General features: G+C 36.9%; 3 protein-coding genes across 3 annotated transcripts; all 3 read right to left on the bottom strand.

Annotated features, from left to right (window-relative positions):
* Positions 1-143: 143 nt before the first annotated feature.
* Positions 144-2,694, bottom strand: LOC113310409 (quinone oxidoreductase-like protein 2 homolog). The gene is made up of 6 exons (XM_026559075.1): positions 2,286-2,694; positions 2,088-2,196; positions 1,519-1,610; positions 1,172-1,430; positions 714-857; positions 144-424 (listed from the first exon to the last, which is right to left on the bottom strand). Exons 1-6 carry the CDS (start codon positions 2,624-2,626, stop codon positions 329-331), a joined length of 1,041 nt encoding a protein of 346 aa, XP_026414860.1. The 5' UTR covers positions 2,627-2,694; the 3' UTR covers positions 144-328.
* A 318-nt stretch (positions 2,695-3,012) lies between these two features.
* On the bottom strand, positions 3,013-5,242 carry LOC113310410 (uncharacterized N-acetyltransferase ycf52-like). The gene is made up of 4 exons (XM_026559076.1): positions 4,707-5,242; positions 4,564-4,622; positions 4,223-4,279; positions 3,013-3,488 (listed from the first exon to the last, which is right to left on the bottom strand). The coding sequence occupies exons 1-4, from the start codon at positions 5,151-5,153 to the stop codon at positions 3,338-3,340; spliced, it is 714 nt and encodes a 237-aa protein (XP_026414861.1). The 5' UTR covers positions 5,154-5,242; the 3' UTR covers positions 3,013-3,337.
* A 1,482-nt stretch (positions 5,243-6,724) lies between these two features.
* Positions 6,725-11,482, bottom strand: LOC113314044 (bromodomain-containing protein DDB_G0270170-like). Its single transcript, XM_026562819.1, has 9 exons — positions 11,090-11,482; positions 10,172-10,211; positions 9,995-10,076; positions 9,773-9,815; positions 9,567-9,668; positions 9,286-9,354; positions 8,909-9,152; positions 8,508-8,614; positions 6,725-8,358 (listed from the first exon to the last, which is right to left on the bottom strand). The coding sequence occupies exons 1-9, from the start codon at positions 11,396-11,398 to the stop codon at positions 6,787-6,789; spliced, it is 2,568 nt and encodes an 855-aa protein (XP_026418604.1). The 5' UTR covers positions 11,399-11,482; the 3' UTR covers positions 6,725-6,786.
* Between the last annotated feature and the right edge of the window lie 11,614 nt (positions 11,483-23,096).

The raw sequence follows: 23,096 nt of genomic DNA, 5'->3' as shown, positions 1-23,096 counted from the left end.
CATTACGTGTCAAGCAGATAGCGGTGTGATGTCACACAAAAGGGCCCCCTGTTAACTCCAATCCAAGGGATCAAGGGCTAAGATCGCTGCCACCTAATTTGAGTCAGCCAAGCTGAGTTGACAGAGATGAAAACACACTAGACTTTTTAACATTGTAACAGCAATGACTTCTTTCATTAGATATTCTTTATTGTATATTTCATTCATGTCTTACAAAAGAAACTACCAGTGATGTCTTTAACAACTCCATAGACAGAAGAAATCGGAAGAGGAAGGGCATGTGATGATACAACGACATTATTGAGTTATATTGATTGCGAACAGAAAATCAGAGCTTTGACTTAACAGTTTTATGATCATCAAAAGCAATCATCACTTTTCCAATGACTTTCCGATCTTTGATTGCTGAGAATGCAAGGTTTGCCTGTGAAGAACATGATTAAAAACTAGTGAAAGTGTAAACCACATCAACAGTTTAAGTAGCAAAGCTTGGAATATTTTAGCCAAAACAACAGAAGCTCAAGTGGAATATAACAAAAGTGTAAGTAGCAATGCTTGGAATATTTTAGCCAAAACCCATCATGTATGATAGTAAGGTTATAGAATCTCGAGTAAATTCAGCACTGTTGGCAAAAGCTTGCTTGATTAAGCATCAAATCGGTAAGCAATTTAACATAGGTAAGAAAAATAATATGCAGTAAAGCCCATCTTACCTCTGATAGGCTGTATATATGAGAAACTTTGATGCTTATTAAACCCCTAGCTAGCCAGGAGAGAAGCTCCTTGAGAGACTCTTCAAGGACAGGTGGCCGGTGCATTTTGTAACTCCCCCAGTAGAGTCCATGTATTGTCCAATTCTGTACAGCCACAAATAAGATCAGATTGTCAAAACTAAGAAGTGGGATCCCCAGCTTGACCTTTAACCGAACTTCCCAAGTAATGACCGGACAGTTGCTTGCAATTTTGGAGTGTTGGACTTACGACTCCAACAAATCTTCATTTATTTGGTGCAAGCTTAAAAACTGACTGCGAGCCCTCTTTTCTTCCATGAAGAGGAAGGTAAACCAAGTCCAGCTCATACAAGGAACAGCTATTTTGAGTAAGGTAAACCAAACTGATTTGGTGAACAATTGAGCTTTAAATTGATAGTATAGCCACATCTAGGCAGTACCTTAACAAGTGCAATATTTGCAGGAATAACGGGGACTTCTCCACTTGCAAATCCTATGACCAAGATGTGTGCCCCCCAGTTGAGTAGCTTCATGCTTTCTTTAGTAAGCTTTCCCCCGACTGGGTCGTATAGGACATCAACTCCTTTAAGCTTCCGGACCTTCAGGAACTCTTTTACACTTTCAATAACACTCCCATTGGTCAAGTCAACAACATGATCAACACCAAGCGACTTAAGAGACTCCACCTTTTCAGCTCCCCTGAAACCCAAGAATATACATTAAGCCTTGATTATATCTATTAATCTATACATGAAAAACGGATTAATAATAGAGCAAATGAGAATACCTAGCAACTGCAATAACAATTGCACCACAGACCTTCCCAATCTGTACAGCTGCAAGTCCAACACCACCAGCGGCACCAAGTACAAGCAACACCTGCACTTTTATCACCATGGTTTAATATTGAGTAAGGAGCATTTAGAACGAATACTAATTGCTTGCCCCATGTTTGAGTGCAATCAGAGAAACAACTAGCTAACAATTTCAAATTTTCAGGTTCAGTATCCGTAAAAAATAATTAATGCCACAACTGATTAACATAACCGGTATAATTATTTCAGTATGCTCGAATCAAGTAACTGGGTTCATTATGATTTATGTGGATCTCAAACTCTCTCACCATACTGTTCATTCTTTGCATTCACCTACCATATGGCAGATTCATGGCTTTGGGTGCATGAGTGCCACAGATCAACGTTCAAATGTATTCCATTCTAAACCAAGACCAATTTCTAACCAGTTTGATTCATTCAGCCGTGTAGGAGTCCATTTTTCTAATGTTCTAGTAAACATACAGTAACAAAACCTACAAGTAGTAATAAAATCTCTAGAGGAGGAGAGTTACTGAATTACCTGACCAGGACTCAATTGTGCTCTATGAACAAGCCCTACATGTGACGTCCCAAACGCCACAGGAAGCGCTCCAGCACTCACCAAATCACATCCATCGGGAACCAAAAACCTTCAAAATTACCCAATAAATCATCAAATTCTTTACACAAAAAAGCCAATTTCTAAAGATAGGTTGTTAATGAAATTGATATTACTTACAAATCATTTTGATCGCAAACAAGAAATTGAGCAAAAGAGCCAAGACTGATGAAAGAACAAACCCGATCTCCAATTTTGAACTTTGTAACTTCATTTCCAACAGAATCGACTACCCCAGAAAAATCAGAACCAGGAATGAACGGGAGGGCGAATTTTTCTTGATATTTTCCAAGTATTTGAAGGTAATTAGCGTAGTTTAAGCTAGTAGATTTCACTCTTACTCTAATGGAGGTAGGGGAATTCAATTCAGGAATTGGTTGAACTGTTGAGACTGTTATTGCTGAATTTTGTGATATTGGAATCGTTGGATCACCGAGTTTTCTGCAAACTAGGGCTTCCATTTGATCACTGAGTAAAATGAAACAGACGAAAAAGAGAGATCAGACAGACAAATGATGAGAAAATGATCTCTTTTTGTCCGAAATCCAAGAAAAATAAATAAAACGGATAGGATTGATACGTCATCAATTATTATTACACTCTAGTTACACTGATCCTGCTCTTGAGCAGACATAGCACGATCAACATTTTCTGTTTGTTTTCAGACACTAGCCGACACCCTGACTTCCGACTTATAATCAACTCAAGAGTTCTGTTGAGTTCCGATATCTGAAGGCATTTCCAAACCAAGCAGCTCTTTGACAAAATGGCGTTTCAAGAATAGAATTTATCAAATGGCACGAGAGTTGGGGATTCTCTTTACAGCAAGAAACGACCCCATCCTAAATTAGACAAGCCGTCTGTATTCATGACCTGCTGCAAGTCTGAATTGTTTAAAATCCGACTTGTATGAATATGAGTGCCACACTCCAAAATTTTAGATGAAATTTATCTTTACAATAGATACAAACCTTTTGGGTTCTTAAAGAGAAGATTACAAAAGCTAGGCAAGTCATAGTTCAAGCTATGGTGGGTGGGTCTCTCAAGTTTGCCTATGTAAAAGATGAGGTAAGAAGTAGTTTCCAATGACGATTAAAATTAACAACACCTGCCAATTCAAGGACCTCCATCTTCTGCATACTAGCACGACCTCGAGTTGACGGATGTAAAGGCTATCTTGACGAAGGAACTAATAACAGCATCCGACCTGCACTTGTGAATATCTGATCACATTTTGTATCAGAACTTGACGAGGTTCTAGTATAAATCATTGTGGTAGACGCCAGCATGTCCTCTCCAAATCCGCATGCTTCAAAGAACAATCTGCCAAGCATTCATGATCATGATATTATTCTGATTTGGCTACAGTTAAAAACCTTAGAAGAAGTGACTTTGGTGTGCAAAATTAATGAGTCCTCCGCTAATAAATTAACATATCTTTCAAAAGGTTTGTTTTTAGTTTTGATTTCATTTGCTACCAATCAAAACTGAAAACCCAAATTGCCACAAATATGCCCAGTACAAATGATGTATCCTTGTCTCGATACAAACTGTGAATAGAAGCAACAGTTTTTTACCAAAAAATAATAATAATAGTGTAATCCCCCTTGAACCATCATATTACATTCAAATTTATCAGGGTTGAAATTTAACCATAATTTTGCCATCTTTTGGTCACAGTGAGGTTGGATAAATCGAATGCATCTCATAAAGGATAAACAAAAGGAAAAAGAAGAAAAGAATGTGCCTCATGGAGGAATGACAACAGCAAAACATCACAAGATGCTAACGGAGTTCTTCTGGAGAGATCGCAAGGGTCCTCTAATCCATTAGGATGAAAAATCTAACTACACCAAGGATTTTCCTAGAAATAGGATAGTACAAGATTGTTGTTCATTTGATTAACTAGTAGTTCCCACATGAGTTATTGCTACTTGATCAAAGGTTTTCATAAAAATTGGTAACATAAGAATGTTGGGCTTGATTGATTGTGTATCATACATTGCCAATAGTCAGTTCTATGAGTTCATTCAAAGTTTCAAGAAAAGAAAGATTACCTCTCTTTTTCTGAGCAAAGAGCTGATATATCATAAATCTCTTTGTTCGAAAGAACCCTGCGTGTCAAGTCAATAAGAAAACAAATCTTTAGTTTACCATCCCAAACTCCACTCAGTCAACAATCTTATTATTCATTCCAATAGTAAAGTTTGTTAACAACTTCACTACCAGCATAGGAAACATCATATTCAATTTTCCACATGGTTATTCCAAGAAGAACAGCAAAAGATAAGTAACCATCTAACCGCCAGGATTTCCTCAATACTCTGCTCTAAGATAAATTGTATAGGAACTCCAAAAATTTATAGAAATGCTACTGTCTTGCCAAGAAATGACACACCTTAAAATCCTTTTAACTATCATTCGACCGATTCCTAGTCCTCGTAACGACGGAAGTACCTGAAAATTGCTGAATCAAAACTATGTCAATAATGTAGAAATATGAAAATTTCCAATTCTGGAAAAGAATTTTATGTTTCTCACCATGACATCATGAATTGAAGCGGTCAATCCATTATCAGAAACAACACGACCAAAACCAACCAATCTCCCATTATATTCATTAACTGGTATTGCTTTCTGAAACAATTCACCAAACCCTAATTCAGATTTCTGAGTCATCAATCCCTCTTCTTTCGGACAATCTTCATTTGAAATGGATAAAGGTTTGCAGAAAACAGAAACAGTAACTGAACTATGGGCGAGAGCGATTCGAAGTTTGTTTAAATCAACCGGTTCAACTCTACCTTCTGAATCCATGTTTGAGAATCGGTGACATGAGAGGTTGCAGGAGCTGAAAAGATCTCTGAGATGGACTGGATTTATGTGAGATGGGTTTGTTGAGATGAAAATGGGAGGTCTGACTTTTTTCAGAGGTTTGCTGGAGATTGATGCTGAAATTGGTGGAAGATATAGAGTTGCAATCGCCATGAAAGCAAAATTAGAAGCCTCTCACTCTCCCCCAAGTGATTACTTCACCGAGTTCACTCCACAGAGTGAAGCTATTCCGGAGTTATAGTACCTGGCGAGATTGGGGTATAGCTATACCCGGTATAATAAGACAAAATCGAGTCATTATGAAGTAAAACCAAACCACCCCTTAATTTTGTATTTTCTAAATGGCTAATATGCCTTTGTTTAATTAACATTAATCTGATTAGGTTAATTAATTAAGTAGATTAAAACTTCTCAAATTATGAAATTGAGTTATGAAATTTTGTTTTTGATTGAACTTATTTGGGAAGGTTTTTGATGAAAAAAATTTGTTTTGAGAAAATCTTTTGGAACGGAAATGAAAGCACACTACCTTAACACTTCTAAAAAGGGGATTGCAAAGATGTTGTATGAAATCATACTCAAAATTAGATCAGAAATCAACACTTTCAGTTCTGAAAGTATGAAATGTCGGCAAGGTCGACGATGAAGACCTTGCCGACTTTTTTTTTGACATACAGGAGACGACAGATAAAAAGTCGGCAAGGTCTTCAAAAAATATCCTGCGGGCTGTTAAAAATACTCTGCCGGCTGTTGAAAATATCCCGCCGGCTGTTGAGAAAAATGTATTAGTCGGCAAGGTTTTCAAAAAATACCCTACCGGTTGTTTATTAGTCGGCAAGTTCTTCAAAAAATACCTTGCCGGCTGTTGAAAAAATTTACAGTCGCCATGGCTATTATGAAAAGTCGGCAAGATATGCATGTCACGACCTTGCCGGCTGTATTGGCTGGCAAGGTCTTCAAAAAATACCCTGCCGGCTGTTGAAAAAAATTTACAGTCGCCATGGCTATTATGAAAAGTCGACAAGATATGCATATCACGACCTTGTCGGCCGAAGACACATAAATCATAATTTTTGATTTCTAACCTAATATAACAATTATATAACAACCAAATCACACAACAAAATGATGGGTTTAAGTTTAGACATCACTTAGAGTCTTCTTTTCGCCGACAAATGTTGGAAAATCAATGTTGAAGATTTTCGGTTGATGGAAGAAATGGAAGAAGATGAAGGGGAAGAGCAGAGAGAGATTACGGAAGATTAAGAGTTTTTTAATTTTAGAGTTTAATTTTCAGTTAATTAGTTCAAGGGTATTAAAGTAAAATCACCAATTTTGACCACCCATTCGCAAGAGCACTAGGTCCATTAAGATTTGGGTATACCCCAATTAATCTGGGTATACCCCCATCTCGCCAGGTTATAGTAACCAACCTTCTGCAGGATGGATAAAGGTTGAGGGCTCGAACCCTCGCAATAGCGGAAAAATGCTATTCTGACAAAGCTGAGGAAACTGCAGAGAATCAGTAACTGGAAAATATATACTATGACATCATTTTAAGCAGTAAAAGAAGGATTGCTATTCTAAAATGATAAACTTATATTATAAAAAAATCAAAGTTATTTCATATCAAATGCAAAAACTGCTTAAAAAAAAAAAACAAAAAAAAAATGCAAACTTTTCTAAGCAACAGACAACATTTATGTCTGTCTATTATTTTCCCACCTATTTCTTCCTATTTCCTATGTTTCTATTTCCAATTTCTTTTTTTCTATATGGTTTTCATTCATAACTGAAGTGCTAAATCAGGCTGTTGTTGTTGGTCCAACAAAGGTAAGGTATTCAATTCAGTTTGGTTACCATATGTTGGCCTCCCACAGAACCCAACAAGCGCTCCCTCTGGAACCGGAAACTCCCTCTGGAAACTACCCTCCTGGTTCAATGAACTTACCCCAGCTTGCGGGTTCTGCCAGTCCAACATGTCAATAACTTGAGGAAATGGTTTTAGTTGGTTGCATTCTGCATTTGGTTCAGGGGGCAAACCGCCTTGATTCAAATCGACTCCATAGCCTACACCAGATAGGTTCAGGGATTGATGCTGTCCACCCAAAGAATGTGAATTGAAGTTGCGTTGAATCCACTGGGGGGCAGAACTTGGCTGCACAGACTTTGCGCCATACAAGACACTTGGTGCTGGTGGTCCCATTACTTGTCTCTCTGTGCTCAAAGAGTGTGAAGTAGAGCTTGCTTGAGCTGAGTTGATTCCATGTAGTGCACCTGGTGCTTCCATTAGTTGCTTCACATCCCTTGAAGAGTATGGAACTGGATTTCGTCTATTCCAGTCCAAGACTGGTTGCATCGCAGCTAAACCGACAGTGCCTGGATCTGGTGCAGACATTATAAGATTCTCTCCACCGAACGAGTTTGAGCCCAAGTTCTGGTTGCCCCATTCCATTCCATGACCTACCAGAGACGCATTATTCCCGTTCACAGGGGCTGGTGCAGTCCTGCCTTGATTCTTTAAAGGCTGCCAAGCAGGGTTAGGTTGATTCCATTTTGGAACTGGGTTAACTCTGTAGCTTGGCCCTGGTAGATTAATTGCTCGAGTATCTGCAGCTTGTGCGCCTGAAGTATGTGTGCCGTTTGAGGCTTGCTTTGAATTGGCTCCCATCATGGCTCGGAAACGTGCCGAAGTATCTTCAGATATGTTATTATTTCTACCTACATATTCAGGGAGTCTCGAAACCAAGTCAGGTGATGGATTGTTGTTGCAGAGCTTGCCAGAATCTACTGCTGCCAACCCATTTCTGTGAATTTCCACCCCATTCAATGGAAGATTAAAATCCCTAATACCAGTAGTGGGGAGATCGGAACCCATTTGAATATTGGAGTTCTGAATCTGATTCTGATTACTACTTTCTCCTCTGAAAGAACCATGAGAATCTGATTTTCCAGAGAAGTTTGTAGGAAGAGACTGGTGTACCGGTAAACTAGATAAGCTGTTAAACAAATTCTGGGACTTTGGATTACAGAAGGTACTGATTCGACTCGGTATAGTTGGAAATGCTGGATTATTGTTAATAACATTGAGAGTTGTAGAAATATTGATGGCAGGACTGGGTGTGGTCGAACGACTGGGAAAGTTGTTGTAGAAATCCTGCGATTTTGGCATGTTCACGGCATTGTTTTGAAGATTCAAACTTTGTTGGTCAGATGCTGTTGCTGCAATCAGACTATTCCGAGCAGCAATCTGAGATGCTAACAATAACTTCCGGTCTGCAACTGTCTGAACCCTTTCTCCCATACCTCTCGTGTAGTTCGATAAACTTTCCTCGTACGTAATACCTCCTTGGTTCACCTACAAACAAAAAATATAGAACCGGAGACAAATTTCAAAAGAGGTAGAAAACTTTCCCTTATCACTACTTATATATGCACCTTCTTTTATCAATAAAGTACATTGTTAATATATAAGAATACGTATATGATCATGCATAAATGACTTACATTCACTAGTTGTTTTGAGCTGTCATAAACTGTTGAAACGATAGATTCCTCTTGACTGATGAAATCCTTCCAGGGCTTGGCATTTCGGCGACTTTCTTCTGTAACATCTGTTTAGGGAGAGATAAGGGGAATAAACAACCACGTAATTCCTCAAATAACAAGAAAAACCTAGCATAGGTAACAGCTTATCACAAGTGCTTGCTTATGCCATAGTATGTAGTAGAATTTACACACAGAGACTCTAAAAATCCCGAAGCTGGTCTCATTGACCGTGTTAAAACTTAAAAGCAGGTAAAACAACATCAAATATATCTCTAAAGAGAATTTCATTAACTATTTGACCCAGATATGTCATATTGTGTTCCTGATTATTAATAGCATATTCAGTGGTCAATTCTTACCCGAATCATTTTCCTGGTGCCTTTGGGAGTGGGTTCTTCTCGCAAAACTCGAAGAACCATGTAAGGAAGGCCTACCCCTTCGAGCACCACCAGTGTTTGTGCCATTTGATCTCTCTGCTCTACTTTGAGATCCTGGTTTCCTGCCAGGTTTCGGTATTATCTCAGCCAGTACCACTTCATAGTTCCTGTGATCATTTCTCACGGCATACAAAATCTTCTGTGCTAGTCCATACATGGTAAAAGCCTGGAGAAAGATAAGGTTCTCAATTATTTTATAATAAGCACGTAAAAGATCTCCACAATATGGCCGTAAAAGTTTCATGATTACAGAATATGTTTTACAAATTATTCACATCATAAAGTTATGAAACTCTAACCTGCTTGTAGTAGAAGGTACCGTCCCTATTGTAATGCATCGCATTGGTAAATATCAACATTACATCAGTCTGTACAAGAATTCAAAGTTCTATCAGTCACTTGACAACAAAAAACGCAATCAGGTACGAAAAGCAGAGTGCTACACAAAACTTATTTGCCATACAACCACCAGATGTATAGACTCAATTATCTATTTAGTATTTTGTTTCAGGTTTTTTGCCAGTATCATTTATGCAAATAGGACCGCAGAAAAATAACGAACTGTGATAGTGATATAAACCTCAAACGCGTCTACGGATGTATACAGCCCATCATGAATCTTTGTCTTAATGGTGCTGAAATCCATTGGTACTTTAATTTGCTCATAGTATCCCTCCGCCTCCTGAAGCGAGAAAATGTTTCACATCAGAAACAGCAGGATAAGTAGAAACTGAAATTGTCAGGATTCGAGAAATTAGATAACTTGGAAATAACATAAATACAAACCTCAGGGTCAACTGGCTGAGCAAATACTTTCTGCTTATCACGCCTGTACAAACAAAATATACATTCAATTTTACCTATCTGAAGGAGAATTTAAATGAAAGCAAAATTTTCTTGGAATAGCTCAAGCTTTTCCCTCTAGTTATGTTGAAGCAGTCTCAACTTTGCTCGAGTATGAAAAACCCCAAATATAAAAGACAAAATGAAGCTGGGAGAAGTAATTACTTTTCGAGTATATCAATGATAAGTTCGAATAGACGTCGTTCAGCGGGTCGATTGATTGTAACTGGCAAGGGCAGATTTGAATCTGGCACAGAAAAACAATTAAATTATCAAGTGAACCCTCCTTACAAAGATGCAATTATATGCCGTTTACGTCTTTGATTAAAGAAAGTAGCATACCATTATTGCTTGGAGGACCTTCAGATGAGATAGCAATTATCTGCAGTTGACATGATATTGTAATCAGAATACGAGTGTGCACGAAAAAACAATATACTGGACTTACCAACAGAACCTTGTATATGAACATAGGAAAGCTTAAATTTGTACAAATGAAACTTCCTATTACTGCTGAACTGGACAGAATTCACAGACACATACAACCAACAACAAGCAGAAAACTTCCTATTCGAAGCGCAGAAGCAGAAAACTCCTAACACTGGAAACTTGTTAGTTAACCAACAACACAACCAATACCACGACAAAATCGAGTTCATCGACAGTCTCATGTGTCTTACTAAGACTGTAAAATGACATTCACAACTAAGTTATATGGCAAATAAGTTTAATTCTCTGAAGGTCTTATTTGTTCATAGGATTTGTCGAGTTCATATGAACAAATAGACAATCTGGTACAGTAAATCCAAGATACTGAAATAACTGTATTCTAGATTCTAATTCTCTTTCACCCATTTGGACAAGAAAAAAAGAAGTGAACTCAAATTGAAGACAGATTAGTTCTTATACGAATAGCTTATTGTTTAGTTACTTAACAAACTTAAAATCTCCAGCACCCAGATCTTCATATGGGACATGGGTTTTTAGTCCTTGTCCATTTAAGATCCTAACTAAGATCCTTTTAAAAACCCAAATACAAGCACAACCCAATTACAGTACTTCTAAATAACGCAGCATTAAACAACTTTATCATATTTTTTATTTTACCCCAAAATGTAAAAACATTCTTAGTTTTGACTTCTCAACTATTTCATACTTACTTTAACTAATTAAGATTAATGATCCCATAATTCCACCAAAAATGCAAGTAAAAAACATAAAGTAGAGAGAGGGAATAAACAAATCCAAGCACACACACACCTGTTCATGGGTAAGATTAACTACCCTTTCAACAGGAATAACTGCTGCTGCAACATCTTCAACTGCTCTTAGCTTCCTCTTCCTCTTACTACTTCCTCCTCCTCTTCTTTTCCCAGTAGAAAATTCCTGACTAGAGTCTGAATCCTCGAAGTAATCAATCTGTTTTCCTTTGTCTCTCTCTTGTTCTGTACCTTGACAAATCCTAGAAGCCTCTAGTGCCGAGATTCTGGCACTCCTCCTGTGCCTGACTTCCATTTTTTTCACTTTGGAAGTAAAAACAAAATCCACCTTGAAAAATGTATTAAACATAAAACAATTAGATGACCCATTTTATTATTCTCTGCAGTTTAACAACAGAGATTATAAGGACAAAGATCAATGATCTTTTTTTTAGTTGCAGGTACCAATACTTTCTAGGATCTGTGAAAAAAGGGTTTTTGTTTTTAATATTTCTTTCTTATAGTACCCCCTGAATGTGTACAGACACTTTACTGAAGGGGGTTTTGTGTAGTCACATCAGAACTGGAAAATGCAACTCAGAGAAGTGATTTTTGACCGAGATAATCAAGACCCAGACAAGAAAAAATCTTGCATCAACCAGATTTTAGTCTGTTTTTTCTTTTTTTACTGGGATTAAAAAAAAATCTGAAAAATATAGGAAAAAAAAAAAAAAAAAAGGGTCTTTTAGTTTTTCTGTGTAGAACTAGTGGAGATTGAAAATTTTCTCTAAAACCCCATAGTTAGAGAGGAGGGTTTTAGAAGGGAGTGATGTGACTGAACTCACACTACTCCTCCTTAGGGTGAAATGGGGTTTTGTTTGCAGAGATGAAAAATTGATGGGAGAAAAAAAGGAGGAGTTCATGTGATTTTATTGATTTTTTTTTACTTTTTTTTTTTTTTTCTTTTATGGCCTTTTGAGAATAAAACAGATACGATGATTAATTGAAGAATTTTGTACTACTTTGAGAATCTTGTATTTTTTTATATAAATTAAAACATTAAAACCACTGCATGAAGACTTTTTTGGACTTACAAGTAAACGTTTGAGTCCCCAACACAAGTCTTTGGGTGTGGGACTCAGCCGGACCCCAATTGACCGAGCAAAAAGAAAACAAGGAGACCCACATAATAGATTTCGACATAAAGAACCAAAAAGATGATAATAATTGTTGTAATGAAAAGAGGTAACAACATATTACACTAAAGAAATCAAACAACAAATCAGTTCGCATAAATACAATACAAGTGATGTTGAATTGAATTATCTTTTAAAAACAAAAGGCGACTCAAAAATCTCTTGTATTTGTCTTGTTTATAAGGGAGTCGAAAATTCCAAAAAAAAATAAAACAATTGATTTTAATTCGGACAAGTGAAATGAAACTCAAGTAACAGTACAAGTAAGAAAAAACATGGAAATCACCTATAAATATTTGGATCTAGAAACTTAAGCACTGCTATTGGTATCTAATATGAAACTCTAGTAATATCATCAAAAAGAAAAATAGTGGTATTGCTACTATTTTAAAGCTTACTGCTTGTAAAATATCATGTGGGTAAAACCCTACTAGATCAAAAACTTAGTGCTACTACTATTACATATTTGGATAAAAACTTGTACCTCATGCAAAACTTGATACCAAAAAAGATTAGGAACTACTACTAGAATTTGGATCAAATGTTATTTCTACTACAAAACTATGAATAAAAGAGATAGTTTCTTACAGTGATGAAATGATAGTAATTTCCTCTTGATCTAACAAACAAGTAATGAACACTGACTGAATTGCACTATATTTTCTTTTACTCTAAGAAGCAATGAACTTCTATTGAAACTCCTATCAGAAAATTTTATCAGATGATGCACAATCTCTAGTAGATCCCCAATTTATAGATTTTAGTGTAACGTCGTCAACATACTAATTTAGCGAGCAATTAATGAATTTTTCATCTTTGGCCTCTCCTTCATTGGTACAGTCGCCTCAAGGATTCTATAATAAATTTCGGGTGGGTTGGTTTCATCGTAAAAAACAACAAAAATGGCATAAGTCTCTAACCGTTGGGACGAACACGCGTGTGGTAGTAGTTTCTTTTGTAAAAATGGAAGAAAAAATTTAATGAGAGAATATAGTAGAATCTTAGCGGAACAGTTGGCATCACAATGCTGAGGACACGGGTGGCGTAATCCAGTATCATGTAACGCTCGATTTGAATAGGACATAATAAGAAAGTAATCTTTACCGCAACATTGTGAAATTTGAGCATAAATGGCACAACACAATGCAGATATCTCTGATGTTCAAAATTAAGTTGTTTTGAATGCATGCATCTCCTTGGTACATATCCATGAAGTTGAAGGATTCAAAAGTTGGTTTACATTCGGTTGCGGATATATATGGTGTACCTAGTTGAAAAGGAGAGGGTACCAAGTATACCACCAACTTTTCATTCAACAACATGTATGGAGAAAACCTAATACAATTGCAAGTAGACCAACTTAATAATCCTTGAACAATACGCATATAAAGTTTATATCTTTACCTCTTCACAATCAGAAAGTCAAGACAATAAAGTTTGTGAACCTGATTGTATGGAAAAGTGCTTGGACGATCTTAAAAATCAATATCGAAGATCAATCTAGTCGTATCCAAATAATTGATATGGAATTCTTCCAGGTATGAAACTTGTTATCTATCTTTCAAGATACAAATTCTACAAGAAATAGTATCGTAATCGATCACACTTAAGATGAACTTTATCTACTATAATTGATTACATACTACTTGTGATATTCATATTATAAAGATAAACAACATAATGCGTAAAAGGAAAACACAAGACACTGGAAGTTTTGTTAACTAGGAAAACTGCAACTGCAGAAAAACCTCGAGACCTTGTCTAGATTTAAACACCGAACTGTCTTAAGTTTTTACATACCCTAGCCTACTATCAGATTTCAGACTGGAATGTGGTTGTGACCGAATTTACCCTCCAAGAAATTCAGCTGGATTCGTGCACCTTATGTCTCTTAACCTGGGAAGACTCTACGCAATTGAATAAGACGTAGTAAAAAATAATAATATTTACCGCAACATTGCAATGTTTGAGCATAAGTGACATAACACAAGGAAAAATACCTCTGATATTCAAAATTGAGTTGTTTTGAATACATGCATCTGAAAAAGCGGGATCTAACAACCTCACCCAATATTTCGCTTAGCAATCTGTATGGACTAACTCCAATATACTTTCAAGAGAATCAACTACACAGTCAGACTCAATCTTAAGAAAAGTATATCAAAGAGTTATATCTCAATCTCTCAATTTAATCCGCAATCAAACAAATAAGAATTTGCGAGCCCGATTGAATATAAGAGAGATAACTTGAACGGTACCAAAGACCAATGTTCATGGATCAATCAATTTCAATCAACAACCAAAGGTTGGATATACCAATTGATCGATTCAACGCACAACCTGTGATGTTTCAATTATATAACAAAATATAATGCGAAAAAAAAATAACATAGACACCAAAAGTTTTGTTAACGAGGAAACCGCAAATGCAGAAAAACACCGGGACCTAGTCCAGTTTTGAACACCACACTATATTAAGCCGCTACAAACACTAGCCTACCAAAAACTAACTTCGGTCTAGACTGTAGTTGAACCCCAATCAATCTCACACTGATTCAAGGTACAGTTGTGTTACTTACATCTCTGATCCCAGCAGGATACTACGCACTTGATTCCCTTAGTTGATCTCTCCCATAACTAAGAGTTGATACGACCCAAAGTCGAAGACTTAATAAACAAATCTTTCTCACACAGAAAAGTCTATAGGAATAGATAAATCTGTCTCCCACAGAAATACCTACGAGTTTTGTTCCGTATTTTGATATATCAAGGTGAACGGGAACCAATTGATATACCGGACTTATATTCCCGAAGAACAACCTAGAAATATCAATCATCTCACAATAATCTTAATCGTATGGTAGCGAAACAAGATATTGTGGAATCACAAACGATGAGAGGAAGATGTTTGTGACTACTTTTAATCTTACCTATCAGAGATAAATCTCAAGCAAATCTTAGCAAATATAATACTCAATCACGATAGAAGAAGTAAGACCAGAACACACAACTACAGAGAAGTTGGGTCTGGCTTCACAATCTCAATGAAGTCTAGTTGGTTCAACAATAGTTAACCAGTGGTTATCCATATGAGCACTTTCATATCAACCTTATTCATCTTCACCATAACTAGTTCAAATGACTCAAATGAACTAGTTATAGAGTTGTTCAATTGCTTAGATCTTATAGAAGTATACAAGACACAATTGAAGCAAAATTGGGTTTGATTCACTCGAATTGATTCATGAACATTATAGCGACGGTTTGCAAAGATTGCATTCCTTATTATATAGATGTTTTAGTTCACGAACAAACCGATTTTACAAAGTAACCTACCTAAGTATGCGAACAGGTACACGTACTTAAGTTACCGGATTGAGTTTGTTTTTCACTTTCAGAATCCAGCAGAAATTCACGGACGTGAACTTTATGCCAGTACGCATATGGATACGCATACTCACCCGGATTTCCAACAACCGCCAGTACGCGTATGGGTACGCATACTTTGGGTTTCCGGTTTTGGACTTTTAAACAAATGTGAGAACACACAATGTTTATATCTAAAGATGGTTACCTGTTCTAAACTCTCATATCAATCATGAAACTTTCTTAGAGGATGTCATATTATTGTTATTCACAAACTATTTTTCATCAAAGCGATTTTCAAGTTATTGAAATAATCAACATGACTTTCGTCATGAGTAAAGATGAACTTGGCCAAAGAGAAAGCATACCAACACATATTTCGAGAAATAGATAAGGGATATATACTCGGCTCGAAATAACAAATGTGTATAATCGAAGTCTATATAGCTATATGACTTTTGTCTCAAAATAGGAGATAGAATAGATAGACTTTTGAGTGATAGATAAGTTCAAGTCTCCACATACCTTTTTATCGATGAAGTTCCACAAGTTCCCTGAGTAGTTCTTCGTATTCATATGATGAACGATGTGGAGTCTAGATCTCAACTACACTTACTATCCTAGTCCGAGACTTAGCTATAAGTAGACTAGAAATCAAGACTTATAGTTTTGGCAACTAAACTTGACAAACAAGATTGAGATAGCAACGCTTAGGAGTTCGACCGAGCAGTGCTCTAACAACATCTCCTTGGTACATATCCATAAATTTGAAGGTTCGATAATTGGTTTTTATTCGGCTGTGAATGTATGTGGTTTACATAGGATACATTTTAACTTCAGTTTCTAGCTCTCCAATATCTGGACTTTCATAGTTATGTGGAACTGAATCATTGTTACACTTATGGATCAAATAATTGTGTTAAGTTATATAAAAATGCTACTACATTTGGATTCTTCGTAGCATTTATTCTTTTTTCTTATGAACATTTTATCATATATTGCATATATACTAACCTGTAATAGAACTTGTTCTGAATGAGTCAAAGACTATAAGGAAGTTGGTCATAGGAACAAGAAAATGAACACTCGTAATTCATAACCTTTTACCAAGGCTTTGGTTTATTCGGATATATATTATGTCTTGCAAAGTCAGATGGTAAAAGGGGTTACTTCTAGTTTGGTGATAGTGTAGGATATTAGAAATCCATGCATGATTCATAGATTCAAAACTAAATTTCTTCAACGATACTGCCACAAAGGTTAGAATCAAAATGTTGCTTATGTTAGAGCGAGCATCGCTCGGTCAAAATTAAAAGTTCTGGTATGTCAAGCTTATATCAATATTAGTTGCACAAAACTATATCTTGATTTATAATATACTAAAATCGGCCTCAGACTATGATTAGAACATGGTAGTTGAGTATCATAATCCACCAAATGCCCCATGAAGATTGAAAAACAACGGAAAAATCTAGGAGGACTTCATTAACAAGCGAATGGTGAAGACTTATTATCATATTTAATCATTTTTTCTACATTCTATAGTCGTAATCTTAAAAGAAAATTTCAACTAATAGATATTCATATGTTTATCGCTTTTGGATTTGAAAATAATTTATTGTTCAAGAAACTATGGCTGCGAATTTATAAGAACCTAAAAACATCAAGTTTTTTACGAACTAATTAAGGGTTCGCGAACTACGCAAAAACTTGATGTTCCTGAACTCCAAGGTGCTTAAGAGATCACGTACCTATTATGAGTTCACGAACTATGCGCTTTGAAGGTATTAGTGTATACTTTGCAAATTTACTCTTGTATTCACGAACTTTTAAGTAGGTTCGTGAACCATGTACTTTTGGGTATGTTCCTGAAACTTTTGAAAATTGCTCTTGTGCACGAACCAACTTAAGGGTTTGTGAACTATGTACATTTGTATATGTTCTTAGAAACTTTTGGAACATCTTGTACACGGACATTAAGGGTTCGCAAACTAGCATGTTTTGGGATGTTACTGAACTCCAACATTGTTTGGCGATTCACAAGCCTTTTAGGCTATAATATTGTGGGATTGATATCGTGCACGGCGCTAGAACGACAATCTTATGTTCACATTCTTCTTTATAATTCAAGGTAAACTTCTCACATGCTTATATGTGTTAGAGCATAGCTCGGTCAACCTCGCATGCGTTGATATCTCAAGCATGTTTGTCAATGTTAGTGATCAAAACTATAAGTCTTGATTTCTAGCCTACATAGCTAAGTCTCGGACTAGGATAGAAAAGTGTAGTTGAGCTCAAGGACTTCATGGCGATTCATCATACAACGACGAAGATATATACAAGGAACCGTGGAACTTCATCAACAAAAAGGTACGTGGAGACTTGAACTTATCTATCACTTAAAAGTCTATCTCTTCTATCTCCCACTACTTATGAGACAAAAGTCGTATGCTATATAGACTAGATCATACACATTTGACATTTCGAGCTGAGCATTCATTGCTTATCTTTTATCTCAAAATAGTGTGTTGGTAAAGCGTTTCGCTTTGATTAAGTTTATCTTCACCTAGTGACGAAAGTCAAAAAGTTTCAACCACTTTGAGAATTGCTCTGACGTGAATCGGTCTGTGAATAACGGCTACATAGTGTCCTCTGAGAATGTCTCAATGATTGAAATGAGAGTTTAGATTACATAACCATGTATTCCTTGAACCGAAGTTTTTGAACTTTGTTGATCAAGAGAAATCGGGAGGATTATGGAATTGGCTTGCTAAGTCCGCGAACCTAGTTCGCAGACTCAGTCCGCGAACTGTCAGAAGTTCTCGACCGAGAATTTCTTCTGGGTTTTCCAAAACTCGTTTGTATGCTCAGTCCGCGAACTGGCGGAAGTTCTCTTTCCGAGAATTTCTGCTGAGTTTGGAAAACTCAACCGATTAGCTTAAGTCCGCGAACTTGTTTGTGATCTTAAGAGGTTATGATCTAAACATGTGCTCTGAACATGAAACATTAAATTACTACGGAATGCTTTATGCAAACCGTGGCTATAATGTTCATGAGCCGATTCTATTGAATCGAATCATCTTTGTTTCGATTGTGTCTTGTGTAGTTACATAAGATCTCATAGCAATTGAAAAGCTCTTTAACTAGTTCATTTGAGTCAATTGAACTAGTTATGGTGAAGAAGAACAAGGTTAATATGAAATGATCATACGGTTAACTTTTTGAGTTACTATGTTGAACCAACATACATGTACACGTTTTGGCATGGTTTTCACAAACCCAGTAAACGTCTACCCAAGTGTGTGTGACAAGCTAAGTTTTCGATCTAACGGTTGAGAAATATTAGCTTGAATCTAAATCAGGTTTTCATCTAACGATGAATAAGGATTGCTTTGTAACTAAGGCAAAACCATGATTTGAAGGTTATATAAAGGAGACATCTAGCATTGTGAAAAACTAATCCCCACACGTCTGTGTGCTACTAGTGCGCCCGCTAGAGTCGATATCCAGTAACCTTTGATTTTCTTCTCTAAAATCAGGTTAACGACTTAAAGACTTCATTGGGATTGTGAATCCAGACCGATACTACTTTATCGTAGTTGTGTGATCTGATCTGCATCTTCTATCGTACGAGTACAATCGATTGATTGACTTGAGATCGTGAGAGTTCTCCGATAGTCAAGATAAAGAAGTCACAAACATATTCGTCTCACTGTTTGGGATTCCTCGAAAATCCGCTTGTGTAGTCAGGAAGGATTGTAGAGAGGTGATTGATTAATCTAGGTTGTTCTTCGGGAATATAAGACCGGATTATCAATTGGTTCCTGTTCACCTTGATTTTATATCAAGACGGAACAAAACCTAGGGTTTATCTGTGGGAGACAGATTTATCCTTTGATAGACTTTTCTGTGTGAGACAGATCTGTTTATTATCAAGTCTGTGATTTTGGGTTGCACAACTCTTGGTTGTGGGTGAGATCAGCTAAGGGAATCAAGTGCAGTATCCTGCTGGGATCAGAGGCGTAGGAGTACAACTGTACCTTGGATCGGTGGGAGACTGATTGGGGTTCAACTATAGTCCAGTCCGAAGTTAGTTTGCAGTAGGCTAGTGTCTGTAGCGGCTTAATACAGTGTGTATTCAATCTGGACTAGGTCCCGGGGTTTTTCTGCATTTGCGGTTTCCTCGTTAACAAAATTTCTGGTGTCTGTGTTATTTCTTTTCCGCATTATATTTTATATAATTGAAATAATACAGGTTGTGCGTTAAGATCATCAACTTCTCTAATCCAACCTTTGGTTGTTGATTGTTGATTGATCCTTGGACATTGGTCTTTGGTACCGTCCAAGTTATCTCTCTTTGATAAAGACTCGCAGATTTCTATTTGCTTGAGTAAAGATCAAATCGAGAGATTGAGATATAAACTCTTGATATTTTTTAGATTGAGTCTGACTGTCTAGTTGATTCTCTAAAAGTATTGGAGTTGTCCATACAGATTGCTAAGCGAAATATTGGGTGGTGTTGTTAGACCCCCGCTTTTTCAATTGGTATCAGAGCAGGCAAACACTTTAAAGACCTCAAAAGTCTGTGTTTGTAGCGATCTGACTAGATGGACTATAAAGTCTCAATTGACGCTTCACCAGGTTTAAAAAACAACCGCAAGAAAAGTCTGACAAACTGTATCTCTTCAAAAAGGGTTGGATGAACAAATCCGGATCAACATGATCTTGTTGCAGAAATTGCAATTCTTAAGGATTTGATATCTGGAAATACTCCCTTTAGAAGTTGAAAAACTCAGTTGTTCCTCTTTCCAGAAAAGTCATAGTCAGATAGTAATCAACGACAGGATGTTGAGAAAACTGATATGACAAGGAACCAGTCAGACAATCTTCAAAGCATAGGCTCATGTTGTGATCCATCCAATCATATATACAAGCGTGTATGTCCTTTCAAAAGAGTCTTAACGTTGCAAGTAATCTTTGTAAGAAAGCTAAACAACTGTTGATTCTCTTAAAAGTCATACAACACTACCAGGAAACTCTAAATCGAGAAGTACTAGTAGTATGGGTGCCTTTGCTTTTATCTACATCTCCCTTTCAATGGTTTCTTGATAGTGGATGTAGTCGACATATGACAGGTGATCTCACTTGGTTTTTGTCTGTTGACTATGAAGGAGGTCCTGTAACGTTCGGAGATGGAAGTTGTTGCTACATAGCAAAAAGGGAACGATCAAGCTACCCGGTGTTCCAGAAATCATGATGTGGTATACGTTAAAGGTATGACGCTAATCTCTTTCTATTAGTCAAATTTGCGACAAGGGCCATCGAGTTGTCTTCAATGCGAATGGATGTGACATTGTTGACAAATCCGGGAAAGTTTTTCAAGGAACTCGGTAAAAACAACTGTTATCTTCTTGATACTCAGTTAGCAACCGCTGCAATTTGACTAAGGTGGAATCTACACATCTTTGGCATGAGCGTTTTGGTCACATCAATTATCGCCTTCTAACTAAGATCATTAACAAAGAACTTGTTAGAGGCATTCCCAAAATCAATGCAAAGATTGAAGGTGTATGTGGTGCCTGTCAAAAGGGTAAGCAAACGAAAGTTCACCACAAATCATCACGAGATATTCTCACTAAAGCTCCACTTGATTTAATTCATATGGATCTCTTCGGACCAATTCAACAACCCACTGTTGCCGGTAGAAGTATGCTTTAGTTATGGTAGATGATTACACCAGATTTATTTGGGTTGCATTCCTATCTCATAAGAATGAAACCCTTGGTGAATTCAAGATTATTATTAAAAGGTTCCAGAACGAACAAGGCCGCAAACTAAATAAAATTAGAAGCGATCGTGGCACTGAATTCAAAGACACCAAGGTATTTGAGTTCTGTGATGAACTGGGAATCATTCAACAATACTCACCACCAATTACTCCTCAATCTAATGGAGTTGCTGAAAGAAAGAATAGGAACATCCATGAAATGGCTAGGGTAATGCTCCACAACAAAAACTTACCTTCAAGATTTTGGGGAGAAGCTGTCTTTACAGCATGTTACTTGATCAACCGTGTGTATCTGCAGTCTAAAACCCTTAACACTCCTTATGAGTTATAGTATGGAAGGAAACCCAACCTACACTATCTCAGGGTGTTTGGAAGTAAGTGTTATATTCTGAAAGATCGAGAACATAAAGGGAAATTCGACACCAAAAGTGACGAAGGTATCTTTCTTGACTATGCTTCTGATAGTCGTGGTTTTCGAGTTTATAATCTCAGAACACAAGTCATGATGGAATCTGCTAATGTTATCATCGACGACATTAACAATTTTCGTCAAGGTAGTCCTCCAGCTGAATTGCCTCCAACAGAGACGATAAAGTCAAAGAAATTCCAGAATCAGTTGAAGTTATCCCTACTGTTACTGATCCTGACATTTTTAGTGACGAGAAGAAGAGCACTGATCAAGCCATTCCTGATGAACAAGAACGTGTCCCTCCACGACATCTTTGGGTTCAAAGGAATCATGACCCCAACAGTATTATTGGGGGAAGGGATTCTACAGCCAAAACAAGGGGTAAACTTCAAAATATATGCAATTTTGGTTGTTATCTTTCGCAGGTGGAACCAAGGAATATTGATGAAGATCTGAAAGATCCCTTCTGGGTGAATGCGATGCATGAAGAGTTAAATCAATTTGAAAGACAAGATGTCTGGGAACGTGTACCTTGTCCTCCAAATGTCAATATTGTTGGTACTAAATGGATATTCAAGAACAAGTCTGATGAATTTGGCACAATTGTCAGAAATAAAGCTAGACTTGTCGCTCAAGGATATTCACAGATTGTAGGAATCGATTTTGACGAAACCTTTGCACCTGTGGCACGTCTTGAGTACATTCGACTTTTATTGGCCCATGTCTGCTTTCTCAAGATCAAGCTGTTTCAGATGGACATAAATCAGCGTTTCTGAACGGAATTTTAAAAGAGGAAGTCTATGTCGCTCAACCTAAGGGGTTCGAAAACCCTGATTTCTCTGATCATGTGATGAAGCTCAAAAAGGCATTATATGGATTGAAACAAGCACCGAGAGCCTGGTTTGAGAAACTCACTACCTCTCTTATTAGAAAAGGATTTTCAAGAGGAGTAGCTGATAAAACATTGTTTACCAAATGGAGTGAGAAAAATGTTGTCATTGCTCAAATCTATGTAGATGATATAATCGATGGATCAACCTCTGAAAAATTTGTAAAAGAATTTCAAGTCTCTCTTGCTAAAGAATTCGAAATGAGCAATGTTGGTGAATTAAAATTCTTCTCAGGATTACAGACTCAACAACATAAGGAGGGTATCTACTTATCCCAAGAGAAGTACGCACGCAACCTTGTGTCAATATTTGGTATGGATAAGTCGTCTCCTAAGTTGACTCCTATGCCTACTACTGGAAAATTGCACAGGGATGAGAAAGGAGCAAAAGTAGATCAAAAATTATATCGATCTATTATA

This window comes from Papaver somniferum, chromosome 9 (assembly GCF_003573695.1).
Source record: "Papaver somniferum cultivar HN1 chromosome 9, ASM357369v1, whole genome shotgun sequence".
Lineage (NCBI taxonomy): Eukaryota > Viridiplantae > Streptophyta > Magnoliopsida > Ranunculales > Papaveraceae > Papaver > Papaver somniferum.
Note: the sequence above shows the minus strand (reverse complement) of the source record. Positions and strands in the feature narration are given on the sequence as shown.